Source organism: Phascolarctos cinereus, unplaced genomic scaffold, assembly GCF_003287225.1.
Source record: "Phascolarctos cinereus isolate Bilbo 61053 unplaced genomic scaffold, phaCin_HiC Scaffold_4;HRSCAF=312, whole genome shotgun sequence".
Taxonomy (NCBI): domain Eukaryota; kingdom Metazoa; phylum Chordata; class Mammalia; order Diprotodontia; family Phascolarctidae; genus Phascolarctos; species Phascolarctos cinereus.
Window position 1 is genome coordinate 662,910,514 of NW_027555847.1, and position 13,495 is coordinate 662,924,008.

Genomic DNA, 13,495 nt, shown 5'->3' on the forward strand with positions numbered 1-13,495 from the left:
GATTCCTAGGCCTGTAATCTCTCCTCTTTTCTTTCCTGTCTTACAAGTCTGGACTTTGGCTCTTCTGTTACGGTCATTCCACCCCAGGTAGGGGGAAAGCTTTCAGTTTTGAGTCAGCCTGGATCTAAAACCTGACTGCCACGTCCAAGGGCAGGGCTTCCTTCCAGCTCTAACACTGTAATTCTAGGACTATTTCAGGGAATGATCATCACTCTTGAACTAAAAGCATTCCCCGGAGCAGGGCCATGTCTCTTCTCTATGTTGATCCGGAACCAGAGACCACTGAACAATAGAAGGTCCTCTTAGCAGAGATCACGCTGCCTTCTGATCCTGGGACCCTCATCTATTCCTCATCTCTCAGTGTACCCTCTTAGGAGAATCCAGGTTAACCTGACAGCCTTGCCTAGCTCAAGTATACTGTCCAAAGAATCTTCCCCCTCCTAGGAGATGTGGGCTCAGCTTCTTGCTCAGTCAGAATAGTAGAATTTAGATTTGGGAACAGGGCTCCAGAGACTGTGACTTACAAATACTAGACCTGGAGCTCAAAGAACCCTGAAGGGCCATCCCCTCCCATTTTATATTTTTTATTGTTTTTTTTTAATTTAATTTAATTTTATTTTTTAGGCAATGGGGTTAAGTGACCTGCCCAGGGTCACACAGCTAGTAAGTGTTAAGTGTTTGGTGTCAGGCTGGATTTGAACTCAGGTCCTATTGACTTCAGGGTCAGTGCTCTACCCACTGTGCCACCTAGCTGCCACCCCCATCCCCCTCGTTTTATAGAAGAGCAAACTTAAGACCAGGGAGATCACCTAACGTGGCCAAGGATACATGAGCAGTGGATGAGCTTCAGAGGCAACCTTCCCCCCCCCCCCCATTCCTCTTAACTCCAGAGAGAACGCTGTTTCCACTGTCTATGCCACAGGCTTCAAACAGCTAGTAAGAAAGAAGCAGAACTACGACTCAGCATTCATTTTTCAAGTGATGCCCTCTTTCCTGGACCCCTCCCCCAGTTCCTACCTGAGTAGGGCAAATGCTGAACATCTTCCTCCCTCTCAATTCCCTTGTTGCCTTCTTAGTGTCCTCAACTTTCTTCTCCCACCCCATCCAATACCGGTGCCATTGCATTCCCACTAAATACCTTTGAGCAGGATCATAGATATTTAGTCACTCTTTCATTAGTGATGGAGAAACTTAAAATGCATAAAGGTTAAAATGACTCATCCAAAGTCATAGAGGTGGTGGTAGCAGACAAAGGATTCCAATCGATCTTCCATCCTCTGCCAGCCAAGGGGAGGGGCCTTTGCTACCCATATCCTACTCACCCCTCCAGACTCAGCCGCCTCCTTAACCTAGAGCTTTCTCTGAACATGGTAGGAATGTGGGAGCAGGAGGGGAAGCATCCCTTCTGGAAGAAATGTGTGCCCAGGAGATACCATCTCACAACCTCACAGCAAAGAAGGAATGCATTTTATCCAATCTTATGTCCAAGTAGGAATTCCCTTTCTGTAGCCCACCAGTGTTTCCAACCAAATATCATCCAGGTTCTGCTTCAAAATCACAGTGGGGGTAGGGGAACTTACTTTGGAACCACTTGTATTAGGAATTGTTTCCTTTTATCAAGCTGAGAGCTGCCTCCCTTTACCATGCATTTGTTATTACACCCAGTTCTGTCCTTTGCAACCAAGCAAAGCCTATTTTACCTCTTCCTTAGAATACCTCTCCAAATACTTTTGGCTCGGTTCATGTATCTCTCCTACCCACAGAATCCTGCCTCTTGCCACATCAGTTCAATAATGAACAAGGCAACAAAATTGAGAGGCCAGGAAGCATGGATTTATTTCATCTGAAAAGCATAGGTACAAGGGGGCAGATTTGGAGGAGAGTTTCCCAGGCCAAACGAGCCAAGCTGGCTGGAGGACCACAGCCTGAGCCAGCCTCCTTGTGCGATGGGGGCAGGGATGGGAGGGCCAGTGATGAGTACTGGGTCTGCATAGCCTTAGGAGCGCTGGATTTTAGGGGAGGAAGGGGCCTTGGAGATAAGTAGGTTTTTGTGCTGTAGGACTGAATGGCAGCTCCAGGTCAGTCACTTCATCAGTGGAAGGGACTGTACTACGTGGTCTCGAGTTCCCTTCTGCACCAACAAAGGCCTCAAGAGGAAACTGAAGCCCAGAGAAGGGAAAGGACTTTACCCACAGTTGAATGGGTCAAAAAGAGGTAGAGTCAGGATTTTAATCTGTTTCCTCTGACTCCAGATTCAGTGATACTGAAATTTTTTCAAATATCATCTCAAGGAGTTGGCTGGGTGTGGAGGTGGTTAAGCCAACACAGAGAAAAATTGAACTGACCCACTGGGGTCGGGGAGGGCAGGGGAGGCTAGCTCTACCCTAGTCTAGGGCTGGGCCTCTGGTTCCTTCCTTTGGGTCTGGAGAGTATTGGTCACAGTTGCCAGGCACTGGTCATCATGGCCACAAAGTCTTCATCTGTGTCCACAAAAGCACTGATACCACTGTAATATTCCAGGAATTCTGCCGCAGTGACCTGCAGGGGAACAGAAGGAGTCTGCCATCCCTAGCCTGCCCTGTTCTTGCCCACCTCTGTGCCCTGCCAGGTCCCCTTTACTGTGGAAGGGGAAGGTGTCCCAGGCCCCAGGAAGCAAGGCCACGCAGCGTGGTGAGAAGAGCACTGGCTTGGCATCCTGGCCCTGCTTACTACCTGCACACCCTGGAATGAAAAAGGGCCTTAGATTCCTCCTGGTAGAAAGAGAGTCTTGGGCTAGACTTGGGGCATCTTCACCTTTTTTTGCAATGGATCCCCTTGGCAGCTTGATCGAGCCTAGGGACCCTTTCTCAGAATAATGTTTTTAAATTAATAAAAAAATAAAATACATAGGATTACAAAGGAAACCAGTTGTGTTGAAATACAGCTCTCAGAATTTAAAAAAAAAAGTTCCTAAACCCCAGGTGAAGAACCCCTGGATTAGATGATCTTTCATTAGATGAAGCTTTCATTCTGACAAGCTCTTCTAACTCCTAGAGAACAGAGACACTTGATGAACTGAGCCTATATGCATGAAGCCAAGGTGCCAGAGCAGGGGCAGGTAGGTGGGTAGGAGGCCTGGCTACCTGCCCATCCTTGTCATCGGCATCAAAGTTGTCCAGAAAGTGCCGGAACACGTCATCCTCAGTCCACTCGCCACTCTGAAATTTGGGGTGTTTCTGGCCACTGTAAATGCCCCGAAGGTCATCCACAGTTACCACACCATCTCCACTTCTGTCTAACTTGGCAAAGGCAGCCTCAATGATATCCTTCCGGGCCTGAGACATGGGTGGCTGGGGGGTGAGGGGAAAGAGCAAAATAATTCAGGATTTGGTCCAGGTGGGAGGAGAAGCAGGAACCTATGGAAAGATCTCAGTTATCTGGGAATTTGTAGGTTAACAAAGAAGGTGGCACACAATGGAATCATGAGAGTCAGAAGGTCTGGTCTCAGGCCTTTTTTTTGCCTCTTCCTTTGTGACCTAGGCAAGTCACTTCCTCTGTGTGTGTGTCATTTTCCTCTTATGTGAAGGGTTGGGGGAAGGTTGTGGGCCTCTTGAAAGGGGAATATCCCAATATCTGTGGGGGAAAACCCCATGTTTGGGGGTGGTTCCCCCATAGAAAGTAGGGAATAAGAATGGCATCTTCTGGTCCCACATTAACAACTACCTATTAGACATCTCCATGTGGATGACGCGTGGGCACCTCCAACTTGGCATGTCCCAAACAATGCAATCTTTCCCCCAAATTCCAACCTTCTAAACTGTTTCTGTTCAGGTTCTCTCCATTCTCAACCTCAGAGACAACCTTTGACTCCCTGATCTCCTTCACCCCACCTAGTCTGTCAGTTTGCATCTGTCCGCTTTCCTCTGATTGAGACCCTGCTCATCTCTCGCCTGCATGAACTGTTTTGGCTTCCTAGGTGCGCTGCCTGCTTCTATATTCCCTTCTCCAGTGCATCTACCTCCCAGCTGCCTGAGTGATGTGGCTGGTTCACAGGTCTAAGTCCCTCCCCTCCTTAAATGGCTCCATTTCCTTATGGCCTTTAGGATAAAATATAGCATTTCACAACCTGGTCCAACCTCCCTTTGCTGTTTCACATTCTTCCTCTTCCTGTCCTCCCTAAAGCCAAACCCACCAATCTGCCAGTCCTCTTAACATTTCCATCTCAATGCCTTGATATGAGCTAGGCTCCGTTCTTGGAAGGTACTCCCCCCTCCTCCCAGAATGCCTGGTTGGATTTTTTCCCCTCAGACATTATTAATGTTCAAGGCCATTTCCTCCTGGCCTTTCTTGCTGTTCATGCCTTCCCCACCTCACCCAAATTTCCATGTAAATAATTTGTATAGACTTTGTATTGACTTTTCAGTGACTATGTTTCTCCTAATAGAATGTAAGCCCCTGGAGAACAAGGACTTTGTTTTGTGTCTTTGTCTCCCCAGAGTTTAGCCCAGTGCTTGGTTGGCACAGTGGGCACTTAATAAATGCCTGTTGAGTCTACATTTAGGTGGCCCACCTGGGTGCAGGGAAGCTCCCTTTCCTATAAGAGGAGTGAGTATCCTCACCCGTAGAGCACGAAGAAACTCCTCCAGGTCTAAGGTCCCATTGCCATCACGGTCCCATTGCCTGCAAATATGCTCAGCCTCACCAGCCTCCAGCGCCAGCCCCATCTCCTCCAGCCCTCGATGCAGCTCATCTGCATCTAAGGCCCGGCTCCTGTTGGCGTCCAGTCGGCGAAAAAACCTAGTGGATTGGGGAACAGAGAGGTAGCTGGCTGCTGGGCAGGATGGACCTTGGTGGGGCCCAACCAGAAGCTTCAGGGGGAGGAGAATTACCTGGCCAGGCCTTTGATACCGGATGCCCCACGTTCCAGGCACTTTGCTCGAAGTTTCTCAATGGCATTGGTGGCCTCCATGGTGTATGAACTGCAAGAAAGACTGACCCCTGTGGAAGGAGCAGGACCCAACACCCCCCCCCCATGACATCACTTGGTAATCCACCGGCCCCCTTGCTCAGAGTAAACTAAGGGACCACTATCCCCTTCCATGTACCCTGTGTCCCCCTTTATCCTGGCTCCTCCTTCAGAACTTTGTGTTTTCTAAACATACCTACATCTGGGCAAGAGAGTTCACCAGCCCTCCTCCCTTCAGCCTCTCTATGCAGAGCCGATACCCTGTTTCCTCACCCATAGTCCCAGGAGTCAGATGGCCGGCAGCCCTTCTGGCCCCTCCCTTGCTGTACAGAGTACAGAGGCCCAAGCTTTCTGGGCCTATCTCTGTAACCCAAGAACCCAAAGCCGTACTGCTCTGAAATCAGGCTTGGATGGGAGGGGCGGTATGGGTGAGCTCAGTACCAGGAATCCTATAGGTGTGTTAGGTTCACTCTCCAAGAGCCTGGGTAGGTGCCAGGATTCCTGGGAGGGGGTGTGGGATTGCCCACAGGAAGGCAATACAAACAACTGCTTTCACAAATTCCAAGAAATGCAAACTCTCATCAGTCTTTTGCCCAAGGAGTGGAGGTGCCTCCCTCCCTTTGCCCCCCCCCCCCAATACCTCCCACTCACCTGCGGCCTTTCTTCAAAGATTGTGCTGGCCTGGATGTTTCCACAGAGTTCTGCCCTAGCACCAGAAGTCAGCGTCCTAGCTGGCAGGACACGTTGCTAAGGGACCAAGTGTCCACTGGGACCTGGGAGGAGTTATAACCCTCCCAGCTGTAACCCTCTCAGCGCCTAGGGCCTTATGCCTGGAGCTAGCAACTCTAAGCTACTCTTGGGACTGGAAACAGTTGGATCTGACTTAATCCTGGACTCTTCCCAGCCCTACCAGCAGTCCTCACATCTTTTCAGGTCCCTACTGGAACCTTTTTCTCTATTATTCCAGGCCCTGGGGCCATTGATGGGGGCTGGGCGGGGAGGGGGGGACAGAGATAAAACTAGGAATTCTCTGTTTTGAGTCCCAAATTAGAGGTGGGAACTTGCCTCCCAGAATGCCTGACCTGGAAGACTTCTGTTGTCTGGGCCTCACTTCCCTCATTTGTAGAATGGGGGCATTTGGTGAAACCCTCTTTATAAAGCTCCTCCCTGTTGGCTCTAAATCCCAGACCTGTGAGCTGTGGCAATTGGAACACTGAACCTGAAGGGGCAGTTGAAGGACAGATACCTCCCCACAGGGAGATGCTGTGATTTCAGGCAGGTGGCATGACTGTGTGACCAGGAAGTATGGGGGGGCGGGAAGGGGAGCATTCTCCCTGTGCTTCGGAATCAGCCAACTGAAATGTGGTTTAGTGAAAATCATGTTACATTTGGAGTCAGAGGAAGGATCGGGGTGCAGTTCTCTGCTCTGCTGATGACTACACTGTGTTACAATGGCCTTTAGAACTGAACTCAGTTTCCCAAACTGTTAAAGACGCAATGGCATTGAAATACCAAATATTGAGTGGTAGTGACATCAGACAGTCCCTTAAGGAGGCCAGGGAAGACTAAGGACCAGTCTTCTGAGATAAACAGGTCCCTTCCCCCTCCTCTTCCCCGCCCCCCAAATCAGGAACTTAGCCTAGATCCCTCCTCACCCCCTCACTGCCCAGGGACTTGAGCAGTGGCTCTTCTTTGGGTGAAGCTGAGCATCAGCTCCCTCTTAGGGGGCCCTGTGCCCAGCTGACAAGAGAGGAATAGGATAGCCTAGGTCTGCCCCCTCACCTGCCTTCTCCTTATTCATGGCAAGGGAGTCATCCCATTTGGTTCATTCTCAAGAGTCCTGCCTCCCCTTGTTACAAGTGTCGGAGGGCAAGCACCAGAAACCTCAACAAAATTAGAGATCCCCACCTCCCTCCCTTCTAGAGTAGAAAACAGGGACATTCTTCTCTTACAGAGCTAGCATTGTTAGCTAAAAGAGGCACTGTCACAACATCCTACACAAATGCAGGTTGGGTGGGGTAGGAAGAGAGACCAGAGCTCTGAGAAGCAGTGTCCCAAGGGAAACAACAGTGGACTCAGAGGCAGGCAGTGTGGGTTCAAATTCTTGTTCTCGCTTGCTAGCCATGTGACTTTAGAGAAGTTATTTGCCCTCTCTGGGCCTACTTCTTCTGTCAAATAGAAGGGTTAGACTAGGTGATCTCTAAGGTCCTCCCAGTTCTGAATTGAAGCCTCACTGCCCACTGGCACAATGGGCCCCCTCTGCAGGACAGGGGGCAGGGTGCATGGGCCTCCATTCCATCCACCCACCCCATTTGTTGGATGGAGGATCTGGGGAACAGAAACGGAATTCCCTGAGTTAGCTGACCCCTTTTCCTTTTAATTGACCCCTGACAGCTCACTGTGACCCCCAACCCCCAACCTTTGCACTGTGGGCAAAGCCAGGGCAGATGTGAGGAGGCCCTGTGTGCTTTGATCAGAGAATTCAGGAAATGAAATGGCAAGATTTTCTCCTTTTTCTCGCTTTTATAAAAAGTGAAATATTTATCCTCAAATGGGGAATTTCCCCTTTAACAGCTCAGTTTGAGAATGACCCCATAGAAAACAGACATGTAAAATATAGACATCTATTCGATATAAAAAAGGATTTCTAGTTGGCTACACAGAGCTACATATAAAGCTGCCACCCAGTCAGTATTCCCGTAGTCTGTGCTCTTCCAAAGAGGTGTCCAGGTCAAATGCTGGTACTATCAACTCCAAATGAAGATTTGAATTCTTCTTTTAGGCTGGAATTCTGCTCCACTGCGTATCACCTGACATCAGAGAGTCATTCGCCAGAGCATGGAAACCACTGTTTTCTTATCCAGAAGTTTTCCCTGTAACAGGCCTTGAGGAAATCAGCTGGCTCAACATGAAAAGGTAGAGAAGTATAAGCCCTGGCCAAACCTTCCGACCATCTGATGTGAATGGAGGTTAGTTGGGCCACTTGGGAAAACAACTCCCACTTGAATTTTTAAAAAATCAAGAACAAATGTCGTATTTGAAAAAGAGTATTTTAAAATACACTTAAACTGCCTAGTAAAGCTGATAGAAAAGTGTGAGTGGCTTAGAACACAGGCTCCATATTCAATGAACAAACTTTTGGGTCCCAGATCACTACTACATTATTCAAAATAAAAAACTCCTTCTAATTCTTCGAGGAATTTCTCTGCTACCTCTAGGGATGGCACTGTTCTCAAAATATGGATCACTGTCAAAGCTGCTAACGGGAACAGGAAGCTAGCAGAGGGAATGGGGTAGAAGAACCACAGGTTTTTTTAAAAGCCCCAATAATCTGGAATAATGTGATCTACAGAAATGCCGATCTACCTGCCCTTCCCAGCTACACATTGATTTTGCCTTTTCCAAGTCTGGGGTTTCTCCAGGATGGTGTTAACTCTGACTGGAGACTCAGTTCCCCCAAGAAGTCAGGTCCACTATCAGTAACCTCAGTAACCACTGTTGTACCCAGTTGTACCCAGAAACCCTTCTACTACCAAATAGGACCTGGCTTCCAAGCCCGATTGGGAATTTAGAGGAACTGCCCCCTATGGCCAAGCTATATTTTTCCTTTAAATTTCTCTCTTACTAAGACGTTGCCTCCCTCATTGAGATGCTAGTCTATGTTCACCCTGAGTTTGAAGGTCCTGCAGACAGAAATCTTTTTAAGGGGAGGAGAGATTGAGGGTGAAGGGGGAAACTACATTCCTGAATCTAGAATCAAAGAGTCTCATGGACCATGGCTCCTGCTCCTCTCCTGAAAGACAGGTGGGCTTACAAGGACCCATGTCTCAGTGAGGCAGGGCCAGGAACAGACCCAGAATGGCCTCTCTGAAGGGACAACCTGGAGGACCCCCATCCCCCAGGTTTTTAATGGCTACCACCACAAGGAGAAGGACTGGAAAGAAGCCTCTGGAGGAAGGGAGAGGCCAACAGGCAGGGCAGCTCACACTGTGGTTCCAAACATAGTCTGGTCCAAATCCTTGTCATCTAGGTCATCTTCACTGAGAGAGAAGGCCTGACTGTTGGAGAGTGGGCAGGTAGGCCCATCAGTCTCGGGTGCACCATCAGGGAGCGGGGAACTGCTGGCACTTGGTGGCCCTGACCTGGCCAGAGGGCCCAGCTGCTCCCCTTCAGCCATGTAGGCCAACAGGCTGTCCAGCAAGGGCCGACGCTGGCAGATTTTGTGCAACAGCTCACTGCGATGCTTCAGCTGCATGATCAGGGCGTCTTTCTCCTGAATCACAGTCAGGAGCCTCTGGACAGTCCCCTCCGAAGAAAAGAGCTTTTCCTGAAGATCTGCGATCTCTCTTTGCAGGGGTGGGGACACACACCAGGGAAAAAAAACAAAAAACAAAAAATCTTTTGGTATCACTCAATTCAGCAAACATTGATTAAGCCCCTACTATGTATCAGACACTGCTAAAAGCTGGGATTACAAAAATAAGAATGAACCCGCCCTCAAGGAGCTTACATTCTATCAGAGAAGGGAGAAAGTACTAACCATGGGAGGAGGGAACAGGATAGGCTTGCTTTCCATGAGAGGTGGCATCTAAGCTAAGCCCTAAAGGCTGCTCAGGATTCTAACAGGCAGAGGATTCTAGGCACAGGGGGATGGGCAGCCCATAGGATTAAAAGGCAGAGGCAGGAGATGGGATGCCGCCAAGTTTGAGGAATACCTAGTATTTGGCATCTAGCCAGAAGGTAAAGCATATGAAGGGGAATAGAGGGAAATAAGTCTGAAAAGGTAGGTTGGAGGCAGATGGTGAAGGGCTTTAAATGTCGAATGAGGAAACTGTATTTTTTCCAAAAGCAATAGAGAGTCACTGAAGATCAGAGGGGACTGATATTCATGGTCAAACCTGTGACTCAGGAATATCGCTTCAGCAGCTGTGCGAAAGATGAACTGGAGAAAAGAGAGACTGGAAGCAGACAGAATAACGAGAAGACCAGTGGATAAGAGTGCTTGGCCTAGAGCCAGGAAGACCAGAGTTCAAATCTAGCTTCAGACACTTACTTAGCTGGGTGGCCCAGGAGAAGTCACTTAACCTCTACCTGCCCCATTTTCCTCAACTGTAAAATGGCACCTAACTCACAGGGTTATGGTGAGGATCAAATCAGATCTTTGTAAAGTGCTTAGGACTGTGTCTGGCACGCAGTAGCTGCTTACTAAATGTGTATTTCTTCCCTTCCTGGTGCAAGTGAGAGTTGAGGAGGGCTGAAACGAGGGTTCTGGTTGCATAAGTATAGAGAAGGGGAACGATTTGAGGAGATAGAAATGACATGACAGATTTTATATAGAGAGTGTGTGGAAGAAAGAAGTGCTAAAGATGACTTAGACCCTACAGACCTAGCACCCTCAGCAGAAATCGAGAAGACTCGAGGAAGGTGGGGTTGGGGCAAGACCACGAGTTCTGTTCTGGACATGTTGAGTAGGGGATGCTAATCGCATGTCCAGAAGCAGAAGTACACAACAGGCAGCTGCTGACTCAGGACTGGACTTCAGGACCAATTAGGACTAGGTTTCCAAATCTAGGAGTCATCTTCCTGCATGGAGATGATAATTGGACCTAGGCGAGCTGATGAAATCACCTGGGAGAGTGAAAAAGAGAGATGAGGACGCAGGACAAAATCCTGGAGGACATCCATGTTCAGAAGGGAGAACAGAGATGCTGAACTAGCAATAGATCAATTCACAAAATGTATATAAGGTCCTCTGCAAACCTTCAGGCAGGCTTGAAACAATTCACCCCATTCCAGTGGGGAAAATCACCCCCCTTCCTTGTTTACCCAGTGGAAATAATTACAACTCACATCCCTCTACAGATTCAAGGTTTGCAAAGTGCCTTCCTAGCAATAACCCTATGAAGTAGGTAGTACAAATTTTTTTTTACATTTTACAGATGAGAAAACTCAGGCTGAGAAGTACAGTAACTTGAGCAAAGTCACGGAGCTAGTAAGTGTCAGATCTAAGACTTGAACCCAAGTCCAGTGCTTTTCTCGCTACTCCACACTACTCTTCTGACACTCATTTGCTTTAACTCCTCCCAACAAACCCTGACCAGAGCTCAGCAAGGAAGCAAGCTTTCCTGCTGACACTTGTCCCTAGGGCCAGAGGAATGAGGACCTCATCCCAGACCAAGAACAAATTGGGCATCAGGGGCCTAACGCAGCACCCACTGAAGCAGCACACTCTGGGAAAAGAGCCCTGGTCTGGGAACTAGGAGACCTAGGAACTAGCTGTGGCTCAGTGTAGCCTACGGGCCAATGTTTGACAGCTCTGCTCTAGACTGTTCCAAGAGCCTTCTAATCTAACTGGCCTCCACGGGCTTCAGTCCTTCTCTCTGCAGTCCATCCTTTATGGACTACTGCTTGAATAAGCTTCCTAAAACTCTATCCTCTCTTTAAAAAAAACCTTCAGGGGCTCCCTATTGTATCTAAATAATTGCACACTGAATAAAAGCATAGAACGTTATATCCTTGCATTTGAGACCTTCTCTATCCTGGCCCCAAACTACCTTTCCAGCTTTACTCACTGAAGTCTCCTTTGTACAATCTGACATAGCTAATTTGAATACTCCCATCCCTGTTCCTAGTTATCATCCTGCTGTCTCTCATCTGCAAGATTTTGATCACATTATTCTGCCCCTCCCCCAATCATTTTAATCTAACACATTGAGCAGTCTCTACCTAGTACAGGATTTCCTTTCTTTAGGAACTACTTTAGGGTCCACCTCCCCAACCCCACCCCGATCCCCTCCTGCTGGAAGAGTTCTCTTCCTCAGTTTTCTTAATGGTACTTTGTCCAGACCTCTCCTTTATGTTTATTCCATTCTCCCTCAGCCATCCATGTCTTCCCCTCCAGTCCTTAAGAGTGGGGCCTATGCCTGTCCTATTCCCAGAGCCTTGCACATAGGATAAGGAGAGAGACCAGACATGACTTCATCAGGATAAGAAAGTCCCAGGTGAGGGGACTCCTTTTACCCCTGCAGGTTGGCAGCTTACAGTCTCAGAGAGTTGCCTAGAGCACTAAGAGGTTAAATGATTTCCCAAGCTCAGTCGGCTAGTGGGTATCAGAGGCAGGATTTCATCTCATGTCTTGCCTGTACCAAGGCTGGCCCTCTATCCACAAAAACATGCTGCCTTGCACAAAGAAGTCACTTAATAAATATTTGTGGACTTGAACACCTCAGGCAGTTTTACAGTGGTAAATTGTAATTTCCAATGACAAGATCACAAGTACTTACCTATGATAATAACATTCTTCCTTAGTCCCCTTAAATAACTAACAGTCTCCCCAATCCTTTCTGAAACCCCTTCATCCCCTTGGCCTCCCTCAGACCTCCTTTTCTCCTCCATCTCTTGGCCCCTTAGCTCCTCTCAGTTCCTCTAGTCCCTTCTAACTTCTCTTCAGTCTCTAATCACTTCCTTCTCAGTATTACATCCCCTCTACTTTCTCTAGGAATCTTTCAAGTCCTCTTAGTGCCTTCACGACCTTCACGTTTCCCACCCCACCCCAGTCTTTTAAGACCCAAATCCCCCATTACCTTAACCTCCTCACTTTCTGGATTCTCTTACTCCTTCACAAACTCTTGTTCAGTCTCCTGAACCCCTTACCCGGCTCATTTCTCTCCTTCCTCACAGACTCATTTCTTCCACCCCCAGCCCCTTCACAGTCCCCGATCACTCCTCCAGCCTCCCATCACTCCCATAGATGGCCCCCCTCACTATCCCAAGCCCCCTCACTGTCTCCACTGTTTTCTTCCTCTCAATTCTCCCATTATTCCCCTAGGCCCCTCTCTCAGCCCTCCCATCACTCCCCCCTCCCAGCCCTCCCGTCCTCCAACACTCCTCCTTCCCAGTTCCCCAATTTCCCTCTCCCACCTCAATACTTCTCCCAGGCCCCTACAATCCCCCTTCCAGCCTCCCCAAAACTCCACCCCTCCTCATTATTCCCCTCTCAGTCTCCCAAATACTCCCCTCCCCAGTTCCCCTAACACTTCCCTGCCCAGCCCCTACAACATCAGATCTCCCAGCCTCCTCCCCACCCCCTCAGGCCGCGACTCCCCGGCCTCACCGGTCCTTGGCCCGGCCCAGCTCCCGGAGCGCCCCGCGCAGCTGCTCGTCCTTGCGGATGAGACTTTCCGCCTGCTCCCGCACCGTGCGCTCCGCGGCCCCGAGCCGCGCCTCCAACTCGGCCGCCCGCCTGTGTACGGCCACCAGGTGAGCGTTCGCCTCCCGGATCTGGACAGGTGACGGGCCCGACATTGCCCCGCCAGGCCCCTCACCTCACTCCGGAAACCGCCGCCGGACCCAGAGACTCCGCCCCGCTCCCTCCTGGAGACCAATCACAGCTCACAACTCGACCAGTTGGAGCCAATCCACACCTAACCCTCTCCGCAGGCCCCGCCTATTTGTCTCAACCAATCCTGACCCACGAACACCGACCAATCCCTGCTCATCCATCTCTACCATGCCCGGCCTGCCCCGTCTATTTCAGGCAATACCTCCCCT

General features: G+C 49.3%; 3 protein-coding genes across 4 annotated transcripts in view; 1 reads left to right on the top strand and 2 right to left on the bottom strand.

The window, feature by feature from the left end:
* The window catches only part of RANBP3 (RAN binding protein 3), a 90,173-nt gene extending 82,040 nt beyond the window's left edge, over nt 1-8,133 (top strand). Inside the window, exon 19 of one of the 2 annotated variants that reach the window (XM_020971368.2) lies at nt 2,521-8,133. In XM_020971368.2, coding sequence (XP_020827027.1) covers nt 2,521-2,537 — 17 coding nt within the window. In that variant the 3' untranslated portion in view covers nt 2,538-8,133. The remainder of the gene's footprint in view (nt 1-2,520) is intronic. The other variant, XM_020971365.2, reaches the window with a different exon arrangement.
* Nucleotides 1,812-5,237, bottom strand: CAPS (calcyphosine). The gene is made up of 5 exons (XM_020971380.2): nt 5,219-5,237; nt 4,869-4,977; nt 4,599-4,776; nt 3,123-3,329; nt 1,812-2,538 (listed from the first exon to the last, which is right to left on the bottom strand). Exons 1-5 carry the CDS (start codon nt 5,220-5,222, stop codon nt 2,437-2,439), a joined length of 600 nt encoding a protein of 199 aa, XP_020827039.1. The 5' UTR covers nt 5,223-5,237; the 3' UTR covers nt 1,812-2,436.
* VMAC (vimentin type intermediate filament associated coiled-coil protein) lies at nt 7,556-13,314 on the bottom strand. Its single transcript, XM_020971385.2, has 2 exons — nt 13,059-13,314; nt 7,556-9,291 (listed from the first exon to the last, which is right to left on the bottom strand). Exons 1-2 carry the CDS (start codon nt 13,247-13,249, stop codon nt 8,928-8,930), a joined length of 555 nt encoding a protein of 184 aa, XP_020827044.1. The 5' UTR covers nt 13,250-13,314; the 3' UTR covers nt 7,556-8,927.
* Nucleotides 13,315-13,495: the final 181 nt, after the last annotated feature.